General features: G+C 39.1%; 2 protein-coding genes across 3 annotated transcripts in view; one reads left to right on the top strand and one right to left on the bottom strand.

The window, feature by feature from the left end:
- glyr1 (glyoxylate reductase 1 homolog (Arabidopsis)) overlaps window positions 1-6,757 on the top strand; it is a 121,839-nt gene extending 115,082 nt beyond the window's left edge. For both annotated transcript variants that reach the window (XM_061712883.1, XM_061712881.1), the window contains one exon: window positions 6,698-6,757. In XM_061712883.1, the coding sequence (XP_061568867.1) occupies window positions 6,698-6,739 (42 nt within the window). In that variant the 3' untranslated portion in view covers window positions 6,740-6,757. The remainder of the gene's footprint in view (window positions 1-6,697) is intronic.
- rgs9a (regulator of G protein signaling 9a) overlaps window positions 1-9,479 on the bottom strand; it is a 31,359-nt gene extending 21,880 nt beyond the window's left edge. Inside the window, exons 1-4 of the mRNA XM_061712886.1 lie at window positions 9,303-9,479; window positions 8,050-8,137; window positions 3,656-3,706; window positions 790-896 (exon numbers count right to left, since the gene is read on the bottom strand). Coding sequence (XP_061568870.1) covers window positions 790-896; window positions 3,656-3,706; window positions 8,050-8,137; window positions 9,303-9,371 — 315 coding nt within the window. The 5' untranslated portion in view covers window positions 9,372-9,479. The remainder of the gene's footprint in view (window positions 1-789; window positions 897-3,655; window positions 3,707-8,049; window positions 8,138-9,302) is intronic.
- Between the last annotated feature and the right edge of the window lie 7,970 nt (window positions 9,480-17,449).

Genomic DNA, 17,449 nt, shown 5'->3' with positions numbered 1-17,449 from the left:
GGGTTATTGGTGTTTACATGGCCGTGCAAAACCGGGTTATTGCTAATATTCCGGTTAGAAAAGGCTTATTGATGCATGGAAACGTAGTCATTGTCCACGATTACACAGATGAGCAGTGGATTCAAGACTTTAGCACGACTTGGACGGGTTTTTATGAGCTACGTGATGCAGTGACTGCGTTGATCCAGATATCCCAAATGATTAATTACCATGGAAACAGAATATTCCCAATGTTTCAGTAACCAGAATATTAGCAATAACCCCAATTTTGACTGCATGTAAACGTAGTCACTGACACCTCTCGTCGACCTGAACATTGTGACCAAGGGTCCTGGTTCCTGCAGAAAAGACGTGTACTATTTTGGTACACGACTCGGACGAGATCCGAGACATCAGAACCGCCAGAACCGCCGGGGCGGGTGTTTCTATTGGGTGTATTGATAATAACTGAGTAACCTGCTGTCAGGTGGGTGCATGTGGTAACGGGTTGTTAGCAGATACATTCATATTATGTGCATTTTTGATTCAAATCATCAGAGATTTGGGCCGTGGAGAGGATAGGATGACACAGTATTTATTTATTTTATTTTTTTTGCGTTTGTTTGTTGGAAAAGAAGAAGAGCACCAACAAATCCTCTGCCTGTGTGTAATCTGTGGTGACCTCATCATACTACAATAAAGATCTAGATTTTCTGTGAGGTCCTTTAATATCCTGTCCGTTAAGGAGACAGCTCTTTAAATCTCCCCGGGATGGTAAACACACACAGCAGAGAGAAGATTGAGTCGTACCTGGAAGCGGTAGAGGCTGCTGTCGTTGCACATCACCAACTTCCTGTGGTTCTGCAGCGGGTAGACGTAGCCGTACGCCACCAGCATGGTGCCGAAGGCCTCAGCCTCTGCAACACACACCAGTTAGGGTTAGGGATATCAGGACCATAACAAACCATCAGGCGCGTCATTTCCGCCGGGGACTGTGGGGACGCGTCCCTACCACTTTGTCTGACGAGCAGATTTGTCCCCACGACTTAAAAAAAAAAAAAAAAAAAAAAAAATTAAGTAGAGAAAGTGCAAACGCCGCTTTTGGTGCAGAAGCTGAATTTTGGTTCAGAAGCTGCTCAAGAACGCCCCTCCCCTAGCCAGGCCTCGCCCTCCCAGTGACGCAACACCTTCAGCAAGTCTGGAACAGAAGTGATTTGGAAGTGGATGATAATCAGGCTACCCCTCCCCCCTCCACACCGAGTTTGGAAAACACGACACACGCAGTGAGAGTATGGTCAGACTATTTGCTCCGCTCTGCTTTCACTCTCCTTGTATGAATGCGCTTGCGATCAGCCCCCATTGCTGTTAGCAACTATGTTGAATCCGCTCCGCTCCCACACACTGCGCTTGCGGTCTGCAGTCTGTTACAGTCAGTACGTACACATGCAGAGATTCAAGCTGGTTGGAGATCATTTGCACACATCGTACTGACTTTTAAACTGCATGTGAACACCTTAAGCCAGTCAAGTCAACCTGGTCAAACCGGATTCATCAACCCGCTTGCAGCACCTAGATAAGCCAGTCGCAACCGCCTTGTTAATGCCATGTGTACGGGGACATAGATATTACAGTCTGCGCATGCTCGAGAATTTCCCCCGGGTGGGGTTTTCCCCCGGGGGAGGGGATTCACCCGGAAGTAAAAGTGAAAGGAGACGACGCGACGCTGCTCAGTAGTAGCACCGAGTAGCACCCAGGGGTGTCGTCAAAATATTTCCTATTCTGACATTTCATATATAAATACTGTATTTTCGCGACCATACGGGCGCCGTGTGGAAAGTCATAGCCTCAGTCTTGTGTCATTTCTGTATTTAAAACACACACGGCGCACCGACCGAAACGGCACACACACAAGAACACACACACACACACACAAGCACAGGAGTGTGCGTATTTAAAAATACAGCGGGAGCAAAACTTTGTTTGATTGTAGGCTACTTTATTTCAGTTTTTACATTAATCAAACCCATTAAGTCTCATCCTCTGTTTCTGCATTAAAGAGCTCCGCTAAATCAGCTGTGCCAGTCCGGATTCCTCGCTGTCAGAGTCCCGTTCCGTGCCGTGCGGCGCCTCGGAAATGCACGCTTTTGCAAAAGCTCGCAAAATAATCCCAGCAGACACGTTAGCCCACGCATCAACAATCAATCTGCAAACTGTGGCATAAAAAAAACAAAATAAACAGGACTTATGCATTTACAGTCAGAGCGATGCAGTGCGGTTTTTAATTGTATTTTACTCTGGGGTGTCGTGAGATTTTATTCACTTTTGAAAGGTGTCATGACTGAAAAAAGGTTGAGAAAGGCTGTTTTAGACAGATTATTAATAGGAAAGCAGTTAGAATGCACTTTTCCCTTTCCTTGTTGTTAAGCGGAGGTCAACCGGAAGTGGCTCTTTGTTGAAATGGTTACCATGGTTACCTCGGGTACAGCGCCACCTAGCGTCACGGAGTCAGCCATGCTCTGGTTACAGTGGCTTATTCAATCTGATTCAGTCTGATCTCAGAACAGCATGTGTAATCAGACAAGTTGATCCAATCTTCTGCATGTCATTATCTGATCAGATCTGCAACCAGCTTGAATCGCTGCATGTGTACGTACTGAGTGTAACGAGCGATGAAAGAAGTCGCTGGTGTTGCAGGTGAAGATTCGTCAGTGTTCATGATGCATATCAGGCGAGATAGACAAAAAAGACAATTAATGAAAACTTATTTCACAGAGGGGTTGCTGCTCGTTCACTCTTGCCCGACGTTTCATAGCCTGGCAATGTTTGAAAACTTTGTAAGGGCAAGGGCTGTTTGCCAGGCTACGTCTCCTGATGCACTCTTGCTTGGTCGAGGTTTGTCTGAGATTTGTTGGTGTGTCAAGGGCTGTGCAATTACCCAAATCGTGTCTTGTACTGAAATGCGGATTTTGAAATAGGAATAGGGCCTACCCATGACGAATTGTCCCAACCCATGATGTTTCCGACGACCTAAATAAGACCGCGCAGATGGCTTTTAATATGGGGACAATATCGCGTCAATACGCATCATCTAATGCAATGCCTATTATTTATCATGAAACCTCAATTTTGAAGTCATGGGCCTAGCTCGTACCCAGCACTTTTCAAACCTTACTCAGGTTTATGGTAAATGTCCCCAGCACTTCTGAAATCAAACTGACGCCCATGCAAACCATACCTGGATGCTACGGGGCAAGATATCTCCTATCAGATGTTGACCGCGAGACATTTCACCATTTTAATCACAAATAGGAACGTTGGTGGCAGTGACACGTCTCACATAAACGGGGATGTGGGAAACAAAGGCTGGAAACCTAAGTGGTACTATATAAAAACCTCTGGGGCACACCTACAACCAATCAAGTGACAGAGTCTCAGAAGTAAAGATGAGTGGATGTTGAGGTTACGCAGCGCAAGCTCAGACACGTGCAGCCCCCACTTTCTTTTAAAGGCCTTATTAGATTCACGCTTAGAAACCAGAGTTACAGTGTTAAAAAGGTTCTTCAGTTTCTCCCCCTGTTGTGTTCAGAATTCATGTTTTCATGCGGACAAACTGATTGAGATGTTTTCCATTCTTGTCAACCGCTCGGCTGATTGTGACCAGTTTTACGGAGCTTACCTTCTTGAGTAACCTTCATCTTGTTGGTGATCCATGTAATTATGTCACTACCTGGGTGAAAACAGAAAACAAGACTCTTAAATAATGAATCATTCATAAACACGCTCAGTCAAACAGGCTCCAGTCTATGGAGGAATCAGTTTAAATGTGTTATTAATGTGGACACGAGGTGGTGCTTCATCTTTATTCTCTACAGAATTGATTCTGTCTGGTCTTTTGAGTTTGAAGTTTAACATTTTTTATGTTGGCTAAAGTTTAACGCCTACATTTGTCGTATTAAAATCTGAAGTAGTTTTACTGAAGTTGAAGATGATCTCTCCCTGATTTCAGGTTTGGTTGCTGTTCTGAGATTTATTTGGACGTTTTACACCCAAGCTTGTTCATCTCTGAGCGTGTCTGATTGGTCCTGTGCTTCCACACTGTTTCTATTTGTGTATTATCTTTGAATGAATGAAGGTGGCACCTTCAGGCAAATGAAGATCATACCCAATGAATGAAGAATGAAGAATGAAGAGTGAAGACCATCCTTTTCCGAGGTCTTTGCTGACGTCATTTAATCTGTCACTGTATCATGATACTATACGCTACGTTATGATGTGAAACATTACTATATACTACGTTATAATGTGATATTATACGCTACGTCATGATCCAATACAGTACTTTACGCTACGTTATGATGTGATACTATGCGTTACGTTATGATGCACTATGATACAATACACTACGTTATGATGTGATACTATATGCTATGTTATGATGCAATACAATACAATACGCTACGTTACGTTACGTTACGTTACGTTACGTTACGTTACGTTACGTTACGCTACGATACGATAGGATACTATACACTACGTTATGATGTGATACGATGCAATAAGATACTATATACTACAATAAGATCCAATACAATACCATACGCTACGTTATGATGCAGTACAATACTGTACGCAGTACTGGAGTTGAGGGGGATGAGGGGGGGTGGCATCCCCCCCTGAAATAAAAACGGTCCAAATCATCCCCCCTTGAAATAAAAACGGTCCAAATCATCCCCCCCTGAAATAAAAACGGTCCAAATCATCCCCCCTGAAATAAAAACGGTCCAAATAATCCCCCCTGTAAAAATGACATCCCCCCCTTTCCATCCCTTATGTCATTTCATCAATGAATGTGGTTTTACTGCTATTTCAACATTTAGAGTCATCACCAGAAAAATAACAACAGAAAAATAACTTATTTGACAATTTTCACATGTTTCAAGTAAATTTTCACTTGAAATAAGTAGAAAATCTGCCAGTGGAACAAGATTTATCTTCTTATTACTAGCAAAAAAATCTTGTTCCACTGGCAGATTTTTCTATTTATTTCAAGTGAAAATCTACTTGAAACAGGTGAAAATTGTTGTTTTTTCCAGTGATGAGTCTTGTTTTAAGTGTAATGAGATTTTTTTTACTAAAATGAGACATTTTAACTAGAAATAAGACAAATATTCTTGTTAAGATTGTGAGTTTTTGCAGTGATCCATGTTACTTATCCTGTGAAGGACAGAGTCATATTGATAAGTTCAGAAAAGTGTTTTTTATTGTTGTGTTTTGATGTATTTGATGTAAGCCCAGTGGATATTTAAAGCTTACAGAAGGCTGCATTTAACTGCTGCTATGTCATTCCTGCAGTATTTCTGCAGGTGTTTTGGTCACTGCTATTATTTGTAATATATTATATTATTTGTAATCAGCACAAATTATCTGTCCCCATATGATAAAATCCACCATCCCCCCTGATTGTTTTCTTACAACTCGAGTACTGTATACGCTACATTATGATCCAATACCATACTACTGTATACGTTACGTTATGATGCAATACGATACTTTACGCTACATTATGATTTTGACACTCGATATTATTGGAGTGTGGTACAATATTGCAACTAGCTCCAGCAATGTCAGTTTACCCATCAGAAATGTTCAATGCCAAAACATCATCATTTCAAAGTTTCAAAGCTGTTTCTGACTGCAGTCACCTTAGGATACGGAAACTTCAGACTTGGAGGAAAGTGTTTTCTTTATTATTAAAAGTTGCGTTCCGTATTGAACAAATATGGACATGTATTATTTATTGATGTCATAATATACAGGTGAAGGTTGGAAAATGTATATATATTGCAAAACTTCATTCGTAGTAAATTCAACTAAAGGTGAAACAAATATATTATTTCCCACTACATTCAAAGTGAGATATTTCAAGCCTTTATTTGTTATAATTTAGGTGATTATGACTCACAGTTTATGAAAACCCCAAATACAAAATCTAAAAAAATTCAAATATTTTATGAAATCAATAAACAATTCAATCATCAAAATTATAACAAATAAAAGTTTAAAATCTTTCTTTACATGTAATGAGACTATGTAATGTATTCGTTTCGCGGCGCCTTTTAAGTTGAATTATTGAAATAAATTAACTTTTACACCATATTCTTCACCTGTAGCTTATTCTACATCTGGGCTGATGTGGACGTACATTGAATAGGAGGATATTTCAGTTGCTAGTATGGTTTGCTGTCTGTACAGTCATGCAAGTTCAATGCTATTAAAGTACTTTAAACTTTAAATCAAAGCATTTTGTTTTTTCATATAAAATAAATAAATTTCTATGCAGTTTATAAGTTTTGGGCCTTTTTTTTGGCTCCTGCGCTGCTGAAATCAGGCGTTCCTTATTTCTATTTCTGAAAGGTGGGGACCCTATCCACAACTATTCATCTTCTAAAGTAGAGGTGCTTGTTGTAGGTGATTGTTGGAGTTTGCCTGTAAAGCTCTAACGTTCCCCTGCTCGTTTTACACCAGATTAAAAAGCCGCTCTCTAAATCTCATCCGATTGTGGGCTGCCTTATTTAGCTGCTGTTAGCAGCTTAGCCGCTACGGCGGCCTGTCAGTGTCTTCACTCAGTCTGTGCTGGGAATAAAGAACATGTATTTACTGTGGCTTTAATGCAGCAGTAACTGCAAAAGGGTCAATGACGAATAAGGATTTTAAACAGGTCAATTTTAAAATAATAAAAAAAGAATATCTATTGCAGTAGTTCAAACATTAAAGGGGACCTATTATGAAAAACACGTTTTTTCTTGTTTTAACATATATAAAGTGGTCTCCCCTCACCCTGCCAACACTGGGGAGATGAAATCCCATGAATTTCTGCAAGGTCTGTGACCCCCGCCCGGCAGAATCCCCCAGTGTCATGTGATTTTTTTGAGCCGTTTAGAATCTGCTCCTGTCGTGACGTCACGACACAATACATTTTTCTTCTATGGTTTCAGATCTTCCAAGCACCTGCAGCTGTTCAACGACACATTCAGAAGACACGCGGTCCTTCCTTGAGCCAGCAATAGTGCATACATTTTATTTATATATTTTAACAATAAAGTTGCCATTTGTGAAAATTCAGTGTTGTGATTTCTTTACAGTTAACATGATTCATTTGTCTTGTAACATAAGAAGTGAAATGATGAGGAATCGGAGTAAATAACTGTGGTGTAACTGTTTAGAATTAAATTCAATCTTCCTGTGTGAATTAGTGTGAAGACGAGGTGACTAAAGGCTGATTTATGGTTCTGCGTTACACCAACGCAGAGCCTACGGCGTAGGGTACGTGTCGATTTAACGCAGAACCGTAAACACGCTTTGCTACGCAGCCGCTGCTCTTCTCCCCGGAGCGACGCTTGTCTCCTCCCCTGCTACACGTCATTCAAGCAGCCAATCAGCGCAGAGCCTCATTATCATAGCCCCGCCCCCTCAGAATGAAGCACAGAAAAAGGCTTTAGAAGCGGTAAAACTAGTGACATGGCCCACAGGCTGAATTTCTGATTTATGTAGAAAAAACAAGCTTTAGATTGTTTTTAAGACATTCAAGGCCTGTTTAAAATATACATTAAATGCCATAATATGTCCCCTTTAAGAATGTTGTGTACACATAAATTCATATAAAAATTTTAAATTAAATTATTTCAGAGTTTTTTTGTCAAGATGAATTGGCATTAGCCTTAAAAAAAACTAATGTGGTGCAACCATGATTCATATTAAAATAAATTAATTTATTTTCTTTTTTTTTTTTTTAAGTTTTCAGTTTTATACAAAAATGGTTGTTGGTCATTGACCCATAAGCAGACGACGCAAGCTCCAGCAGCAGCAGCTCCATGGGGCAGATACGTATATATGTCTATGGTTAAAACGGTAGACATGCAGACATTATCAATCCTAGTGATGGATTCATCTCAAACACTGTATTCTTATATTTAGGGGGTCCAGCAACTTTCTAACTGTGGGCTGTGTGTTTGTGTGAGAGTGTATTTGTGTGAGTGTGTCTCTGTGTGAGTGTGTCTCTGTGTGTCTCACCAGCGACCACATGTGGGATGCTGGTAACGTTCAGCTTCTGCGCTGTTCCTTTAACTCCATTTTGCATCTCCACCACCATGGCCTCCAGCTGGAAGAAGATGTGTAGTGATAAGGAAGGTTCACGTAAATCCAAGAAGAAAAAAGGCGCATGTGACCAGAATTAGTAATTGATTACATACTAAACAGGAATAACCGACCTGTCTCGATTGCTACTCAGCCAGTATAAAGCACAAAATCTGATCATCCTCAATAACATACGATTATTTGATCAAGATGTATTGATTTCATGGATACTTCTGGTGCAAACATGACAGGTGTGAGCAGTCATGGATGTAGGTGAGCATCTAAAACAGAGCTGATAAACACTGCTCTAAATCACAAATACTGAGCAATCAAAGATGGCTGGAAAACTACCATTGTGTCATTCATTCGACTACTTATAAAATATAAACACATTTCAAGTGTGATGACAACAACACACTCACATACAGTTGATAAACATGAAAATAAAGACAAGTCAAGTTTAGAGATTAGAAAGTGAACCATCAGAGCAGGGGTCGGCAACCCGTAGCTCTTTAGCGCCGCCCTAGTGGCTCCTGGAGCTTTTTATAAAATGTTTGACCTTTTTTTCCTTTTTTTCTTCTTTTTTTCCTTTTCTTTCTTATTTTTTTCCTTTTTTCCTTTTTTCTTATTTTTTTCCCTTTTTCTCTTCCTTTTTCCTTTCCTTTTTAATCTCGACATTTTGACTTTTTTCTGGACCGTTGACTTTTCTCTCGACATTTCGACTTTTTTCTCAAAATTTTGACTTTTTTCTCAACATTTAGACTTTTTTCTCAAAATTTTTTTTTTTCAAGATTGTACTTCAACATTAATCTCCACATTTCGACTTTTTTCTCGAAATGCATAATGAAAAAAAAATGGTTTCAGGTTTCAGAGTTAATGTCGTCATCTGATTAACATAAAATCTAACGTCAGGTCACGTTGGCGACGGCTGACTGTGGAGCTGCACTGCTAATTAGCTTTACAGAGGAATTAAAGATTATCTTCAACAAGCCTCCTCTCTCCTCCTGCCAAACACCCTGAGTAAAAACTGTAGAAATACACATAAATCTGCTTAATCAGACACAAGAAACAAGAAAAAGAATCTGCTGTGAGACCAAACTGCTAATAATGTGCTTAACCACAAGTCTGACACATATGCATCACCTGTAACCAATGAAATCCAGACTCTTAACATCAATAATGTCACTCACCTTTTTGAGGCAGTGGATTCTTGGCTGGATGTGTTGTCCCCGGTTGGGACGGGCCGTTCTAATAGTCATACCTGCAAACGGCTAAAGATCCAATCAGAAGAACATGAAGTGATACCAGATTCAGGTGTGAGATCACCCAGTGAGGCGGTGGACTGGACACTCTCATCCACGCAGGGATTTGAAGGCAGGGCGTTGGATTTATCTACTAACCAGCTGGAGACACTCCCACACACATTTGAGAGAAAAGCTGAACTCAGGAAGAGCAGAGATTCCTGGATAATCACAGCTTCAGGATTTATTCATTTAAATAAAGATCATATTCCAAACACAAGTGTAACTTTGCATGGTTTTCAAAAATCATGAGTATTTAATTCAAGAGTACACTTAAATAACAAATACAATTATAAGAAAAGAGGCAAAATAATAAAAAGCACAAGTTGTTAACAAGTAAGGGCAGTAAAGTACAGCAGGTAAGTATTTAATGAAACAGTAATGTTTTTAGTCCTGATTTAAAGGAGCTGACAGTTTGAGCAGAGCTCAGGTATACAGGAGGCTCAGGTCTACAGGAGGTTCAGGTCCTGCAGCCCTTCTCTCTCTCTACCCCCTTTCTGTCTAGACTTTGAATAAAGGCCACTAGAGCCAGAAAGAAACGTGTAAAACTGACACAAAACCTAGGAAACAAGAAGCTGAACATGTCAACCCGATAGGGAGCAGCCAAAGGACGTTACGATTATTTTTCATCGGACATGTGTGTGTGTATGAAACGTGTGAAACTCCATCCTCGCTCCCTTTTTTCTCTTTCCCTTTAGAAAAGATGTGCAAGTATATGTTTTATTTCTCTTCTTCTCGGTGTTCTATCCGCTTGGTTTACAATGATGATGACAAAATCCTAACGTTATAAACTCAGTTCAGTTAAGTTTGTAAGTTCAAAGGAATTAATTCACACGTAAAAAAAATAATAATAAAAAAATTATAAATAAATAAATACATATATATATATATATATATATATATCCATCCATCCATTATCTATCTATCTATCTATCTATCTATCTATCTATCTATCTATCTATCTATCTATCTATCTATCTATCTATCTATCTATCTATCTATCTATCTATCTATCTATCTATATATATATATATATATATATATATATATATATATATATATATATATATATATATATATATATATATATATTAATAAAATAAATATATATGATATATTAAAATATATACATATGCCTCAGGTTTTTACTAACATGGTATTAACCATTAAAGCAGCTTTCATCTTTTGTTGAGTTTGGCGGCTCCTTTGGACAAAAGCGGTAGTGCTTTACCAGAAAGAAACTACATTTCCCATGAGCACCAGCGCGTACTGCTGGAAAACTCCTGTCCCCGTCGCTGCATTTGTTTTGATAGTGAATGAAATAAGACGGGACGGACTTTCAAAACTACTTTTCTGTTTTCAGCGGTCGTTTGCAAGATGGATAGAAAAGAGGTAATGTATCTATTTTTGGCTAAACAATATAATATGACGACGTGGAAAATCCATAAGTTTGTTTGTGAGGATCTATCCACATGGATCAACTACAGAATCCCAGTGTGCCCCACGATATGTATATTAGGTCACCTGGGAGATATTCAAATGGAACCTAACTGGACACACCTGGTTCTCGCTGCCTTATGTATCGCAAAGAAAACCATTCCAGTGTTAACATCCAGTTAATATTATAGATCCATGATTTTTTTAGTGTGAAGGGTTCCTACCATGCTCCTCAAAGTTACATAGTGCCAGTGAAGGCGATACAGACCCCTCAGACCATGACAGAGGTTCATTAAACCTGTTGGAAGTTGATGTACCATCACAATGATGATGATGAAATATTAGATTACGGTGGAAAAGTTACATAGTGCTGCATTATGCAGAAAAAATAAATAAATAAAATCAATAATAATAATATTTGGTTATGTAAATAGATTACAGGCAGACATATGTCTTTTACAAGAAACACTTACTTCTAAATCAAACTCCAGAATTTAGTCCCAAATATACTGCTGGTTTTAATTCGACGCAAAGAGGAGTAGTAATTTAAGTAACAAAAATGTCTAATTTATCTATAATGATGCAGTCAGAGATCCTGAAGGGTTCATAGTTATTAATACAACAGACAACAACTCAATAAGTATAGCCAGAATTTATGGACCAAACGGTGATGATTTGTCTTTTTTTCATACTTTTTTACAGCTATTTCCAACCTTTCTGATAATAGTTGGAGATTTTATCACAGTTCTTAACCCAGCACTGGATAAATCTATCCCCTGCAGTAAAACATGTAACATATACCAAGCTGCTTCAGAAACGATCAAACAGTAATGTCAGAAGACAGATGAGAAGGAGCTGGATCGAAATATAGATTTTGAGACAAGAAGCAGAAGCACAAAGTTTTATTAAACCTTTCATGCACAAAGTTACATAAAAAACATTAACAAAAAAAAACTGTGGTCAAAACCTCTGATCAAATACAAAATCCAAATAGAGGATGAAGATTTTTCATTTCAAAATATTCCTGTTCTTGGTTGACTGTTCTTCCATTTAACAACACAGACTGGAGGACAGCCTTTTCTTATAAATATGCTAGAACCAAGTTTTCTGGCAATAAATGAAGGATTTTGTTGATGTTGTGTCACTATAGTCCCTATAGTGGGTAGAAATGTGTTTTTCTCTGCCAGAGGACGGACCCCAACTCTTTGTTCTGGTTCTCATCCAGGCCGCTTCGGTCAGTTTATTGAAGTTATAGAATATTTTCAGACTTTTGTTACTTTCTTTACTTATTATTAGGTCATGTGTGTGTCCAGACATGAGCGCGCCCCACCCAAGCAGAAGCCGCTCCTCGGCAGCCTCTTTGGTGCTGCATTCAAAGACTATTCGTTTTTTTGTGATTCTGTTTTGTTTCTTTTAAAACAAGTCTCTGCATTAACACCACTTGTGACCACCAGGGGGCAGCATAGCACAGCAGATTCAGTGTGTATATATATATATATATATATATATATATATATATATATATATATATATATATATATATATATATATATATATATATATACGTATACACATACACAAATGTTATATATAATAATAACACACCCTCACACCTATATACACAAATATAAATATACCCATTTATAAATTAATATATCAGTATCAACAATATACAAAACAGTTTTAAAAAAAAGTTAAAAGAACAGAGGTATAACCTAATACAGAACTAAGACAAAAAGTGTTAATTGGACCCCCAAGTGGAGGACATTGAATTTTGGCTTTTGAAGGTTTGCAAATAAATCTCTGGAGGCTTTTTATGGTTTTCAGTTAGTCAGAATTGCAGGTCAAATCTTTGAATAAGTCACATGTGGTGGCTGACTTATCATTCAAGATGAGTTGTGACGTCTCATGAAAGCCCTGTAGGAGGGCTGGTCCTCTCACACTCTGGTTCTGCTGGACCTTTCTACATCCCACTTCTAATACTTTGATTTTCTTCATGTTAGAAGTTGGAAGCATATGATTTCTTAATTTTGGCTCAGCTGGAATGAATTTGCTTAAAACATGGATTATTGTGGTTCTGTGCTGAATTTAGATTGAACACATTAAATGTATACTTTTTCATGCAAAGTGCCTTGGGGTGACTATTTGATTAATTTTGTAAAACCTGCATAAATGAAACAGGCTATAAAAGGTAAAACTGTGTACATACATTGTACTGTTTCAGGGAAATGGGCTGTGACCGCTTGTACTAGATTTGATTTGATTTGATTTTTATTTTGTACATGTAAAAGACAACAATTAAAGAGAAGATAAGAAAACAAAACAAACAAAAAAACAACAAAACAAAGAATGTCATACTTTAACACTTAATATCTTAATTTACATGTGCAAAAAGGAGTAGGAAGAAGCGTAAACCTATTTAATCCTACCCCCATTCACTAATAATTTATTCACACGTATTTATAATAACTAATTATACTATAATTATACTTACACACTTACCTATACATACATACACGTAGCTGAGTATTTCTATATATTTGTACACACATGCCCATATAAATATTTATATAAATATACTTATTTATACCATATTATCTGTTAGGTTAAAAAGTCATCAAAATATTAATAACTTAGAAAAAGACACCGGAAACTGTCAGAAATGATTTTTAAAGGCCTTCTGCAGAAGGGAAGCACAGTCGGAGCCCTGTCGAGCAACACGGCTCTCTCTCTGTGGCTCTCGACGGAATGCTTGCTGGGTCCTTCTTAGCAGGAGGTATTTATTGAAAAACTGACAGGCGTTGGCTATGTTAAGACAACCAATGGTAGACAGTGGATGGACAATTGACAAAAACAGATGGTCACACACATGACTTTTCAGTTAAAGAGGATTAGTATGAAGAAACAAACAGACATCCTTAAAACACAAAGAGTCAAGAGGTCAACTAAAACAGGACCCTCTGTTGGAGGTTTGAACAGATGGTTTTTAAAGACACTGGGTTATTTACAAACCAGAAGTCACCAGGCCAAACTTCATGGGGGTCTCGTGTTATCAGATGGTCCAACTAAACCTAGCTAACCTTTAAGTCAGCTCAACGTGAAACAACATGAAGGGTCAATAAATGAGCACCTTCTGGACAAACAAGAAACTCTGTAAGGCTTTGCACAGATGTGTCTAAAGACACTGCTCAGCTGTTAACAAAGCCATAAATACCTAAATACCATCAGGGAATGGCCTGCCTGTAACTTCTGTTAACAATTGTAAACTTGTGAAAAACGCAGCAGTCAACTTCTCTGAGCTTACCTAATTCTGTTGCGTTCATAATGACAATCTTAATTCAAAAGAGTTGATTAACCTCACATTTCCCTACTCTTGTCATTTTGAAACTTCACAGCACCCAAAATAAAACACTCCAGTGTCATCGTAAACATACAGGTAATGAAAACACAGAAAAGTACAAAGACAGCGATAGTCGGAATCGGAATCGGAATCTCAGTCATTATGTCAGCATGACTCAGTAGTGAAAAAGTCTCTTCCATTCCTCGGACTCCTCTCCTAGTTTGTTGTCGCAAGTCAGTTTGGCTAGTCATATTCTTCAGGCTGGGCTGGCGAGATAGGCATCAGATGAATTCTTCGGCGGGCAAAGGTTGTGTAACCGCCCGACTTCCTGCCTACTCGAGCCTGGCACGTTTCTCCGCTAGCTTTCACTGCAACTGGTGAACGCAGTAGATCATTCAGCAGCCTTTACTGCTGCCGGTGCTGTCGGTGTCCTGATTTGGACAGCAAAAGGGCCCGTCCTGACGGGTGATGACGTTTCACCACTCAACTCAGGATCCGGTTACCCAGTTTCAGCAGTTCCTGCTTTAGGAGAGGGAGAGAGGAAGAAAACAGCAGCGTACAAGAAGACGATTCTCATGTACAGTTCGACTAATGGCCATCATTCAGGCCATGGCTTTCCTGAGCCTTAACTTAACAGGCCATTAGTTCACTCCAAGAACGAAATCCATATGAACAACTTCAAATGGATAGGTCCTCTCATGTTGTATCTGCAACATGTCGGAAAACTCCTACTAAAAAATTTTTAAAGGGTATTTAGTATTTAATCCTCATGATGTATCATATGTACCCCTACATACTCCCACTCCCTCCTGTTGAGCCATAGAAACTCCCTATGGCTCAACTTAGCCACCAGGGGGAACAACTTCCTTGGAAGCACTGGTCTGCTTCACAGCATTTTTTTTTTGCATGCCGACAGGGGTGGGGGTTTCGTGTCATCAGACCCCCTCCTTGTTGACTTCTCCCTGGAAGAGTCAGGCTGCCAGAGTCAGGCTCCCCAGATAAGTGGCCCTCCCACTTCTTGACCTCTGCATCCTGGCAGGTCGGCAAGTCTGACTTAATGATTCTCTAGGGTCGGATATCTATGTCCCTCAGAGATCCCCCCCCTCCCATCACCAGATTAGAAGGGGCAAAAACCTGGTAAATTCTGTCTCCCACCGTAGATTAGACTACAGAATTTCTCATTGATTAACGTTCTTACTTCAACCCAAGTAGGTTATGGTCTTATTAAAGTATCACCACACAAAAACTGTCAGTGCAGCAACTCTCCTGCAACGTAAACAGTAGTCTTCAGTGAACTTATATATATATATTGTATGTATAAACAATAATTCACAGTCACAAAACGTTGGACTTAAAGGAGGCATTCTATCAAATAATGCCTTCTCAACTGTTGTTGAGCTCTATTTTCCCCAAATCAAAAAGAAATGCCAGAAAATTGTCAGAAAATTGTCAGAAAATTGTCAGAAAATTATCAGAAAATTATCAGAAAATTATCTCCAGATAAATCATGAGTACTTATAAAAGTCTTCAGGAGATTCTTAATCTTCTGTTTGCATGCTGCAACGCAAATGCACGCTCTTCTATGAAAACTCATAGAAGTCTTAAGAAAATTGTGGGATAAATTCCCATGTGTAAACTACACATAGACAAAAACCCACTAACATTAAACACAACTTCAGATCATCTGCATGTGGGTTTGTGTATCACTGCAAATGTGTAAATTACTTATCCTCAAACTAAACTAACCAAACTCAATTGGTGCATTTCAAATTAACTCCCAAACTAAATGGTAGCAACACTGATCACAAATGTACACATTTTCAGTGTGAATAGGCTAGTATGCACTCAGAGTTTTTCTTTTCTAAAAAGATTGTACAACGGGTTTGTTACTCCTGCATACAATCCGAGTCAAATACAGTATTACAAAAGTAATCTGCAAATTAAATGGTGAATTAACCCAATTTAAACATTCTATGATTCTATGCCCTCATTCAGGGCTTAGAATGATAGAAATACTATATTTCTCCATTTTTATGTTTTCCAAGAGGAGAGCTGAACACCCCCCTTCTTCCCAACAAACACAAAAAGTTCTCCCTCAGACACAGAGCCTTACAGCCGCTCGTAAACCGGAGCATGCTTTCACACACACACAGAGAGTCACACACAGACACAGACTTCCTCATGCTGCAGCCTGCAGCAGCCCCCACTTCTCCCAAAATCCATCCTCTCCTCACAAGTTCGCAATTTTCTTGTTTCTTCTTCTAGTCTTAAATTAGTCCATTTACTTCTTTTTAAGTTCCCTATATTATTATTTTTGCAAGATTTGTCTCCATTTTCTTAAGTTTGAGGACGTCTCCCCATCAATTAAGTATCTTTTGAGATTCTTTAAGCATAAGTTTCAGCTTAACCACGCCTCTGCTATTTTTCGCCAGTTATTTTCTTTCTTAAGTTTCTCTCAGGACACAAATTTCCTTTTTCAACAGTTTGGTTTTAGCCTGATCTTTAGTGAACAACTTAAATTTTTCCTCTCAATTTTGGAAACCCCACATTGAACAGACATAAACATCAGACAAACATTAGACAAACATTAGACAAACATAAAACACAACCATTAAAAAATCATTTCCAAGAAACCTCTCCTCGTTATCCTGTACTTTTAAAGTCCTCTGACATTCAAAAGCCGGTCCCCGACCGAGTTAGATGTTGGTCTTACGCACTGCATTTAGGCAGTATTTTTAGAGGCCCCTATGCCTTCTGTAAAAATCGGGTCCCCGACCTGCCGCCAAACACCGTTTTCGCTAACCTCTTGTTAGTATACACAGAAATTTCACTCAAAAGAGGTCTCTCACCAGTCTCCTAGTGCCCTTCCCTGGCTGGGAAATCTCGTCGTCTGGACTCTGGAACAGCGCAAGATCAACCTGGCCCCGTCCCTGAAGTCGGGAACCGCTGTCGACAGATTTAGATCGCCCGTTGAATCTTACGCCACCCCAATCGTCGCAGCTCGAGAGATTCCGGGTCTTTCGGCACCAAAATGTTAGGTTAAAAAGTCATCAAAATATTAATAACTTAGAAAAAGACACCGGAAACTGTCAGAAATGATTTTTAAAGGCCTTCTGCAGAAGGGAAGCACAGTCGGAGCCCTGTCGAGCAACACGGCTCTCTCTCTGTGGCTCTCGACGGAATGCTTGCTGGGTCCTTCTTAGCAGGAGGTATTTATTGAAAAACTGACAGGCGTTGGCTATGTTAAGACAACCAATGG

The sequence above is a fragment of the Cololabis saira genome, chromosome 21 (assembly GCF_033807715.1).
Source record: "Cololabis saira isolate AMF1-May2022 chromosome 21, fColSai1.1, whole genome shotgun sequence".
NCBI classification, from domain to species: Eukaryota; Metazoa; Chordata; class Actinopteri; order Beloniformes; family Belonidae; genus Cololabis; species Cololabis saira.
The sequence above is the reverse complement of the archived record's forward strand: the minus strand, read 5'-3'. Positions and strand labels throughout refer to the sequence as shown.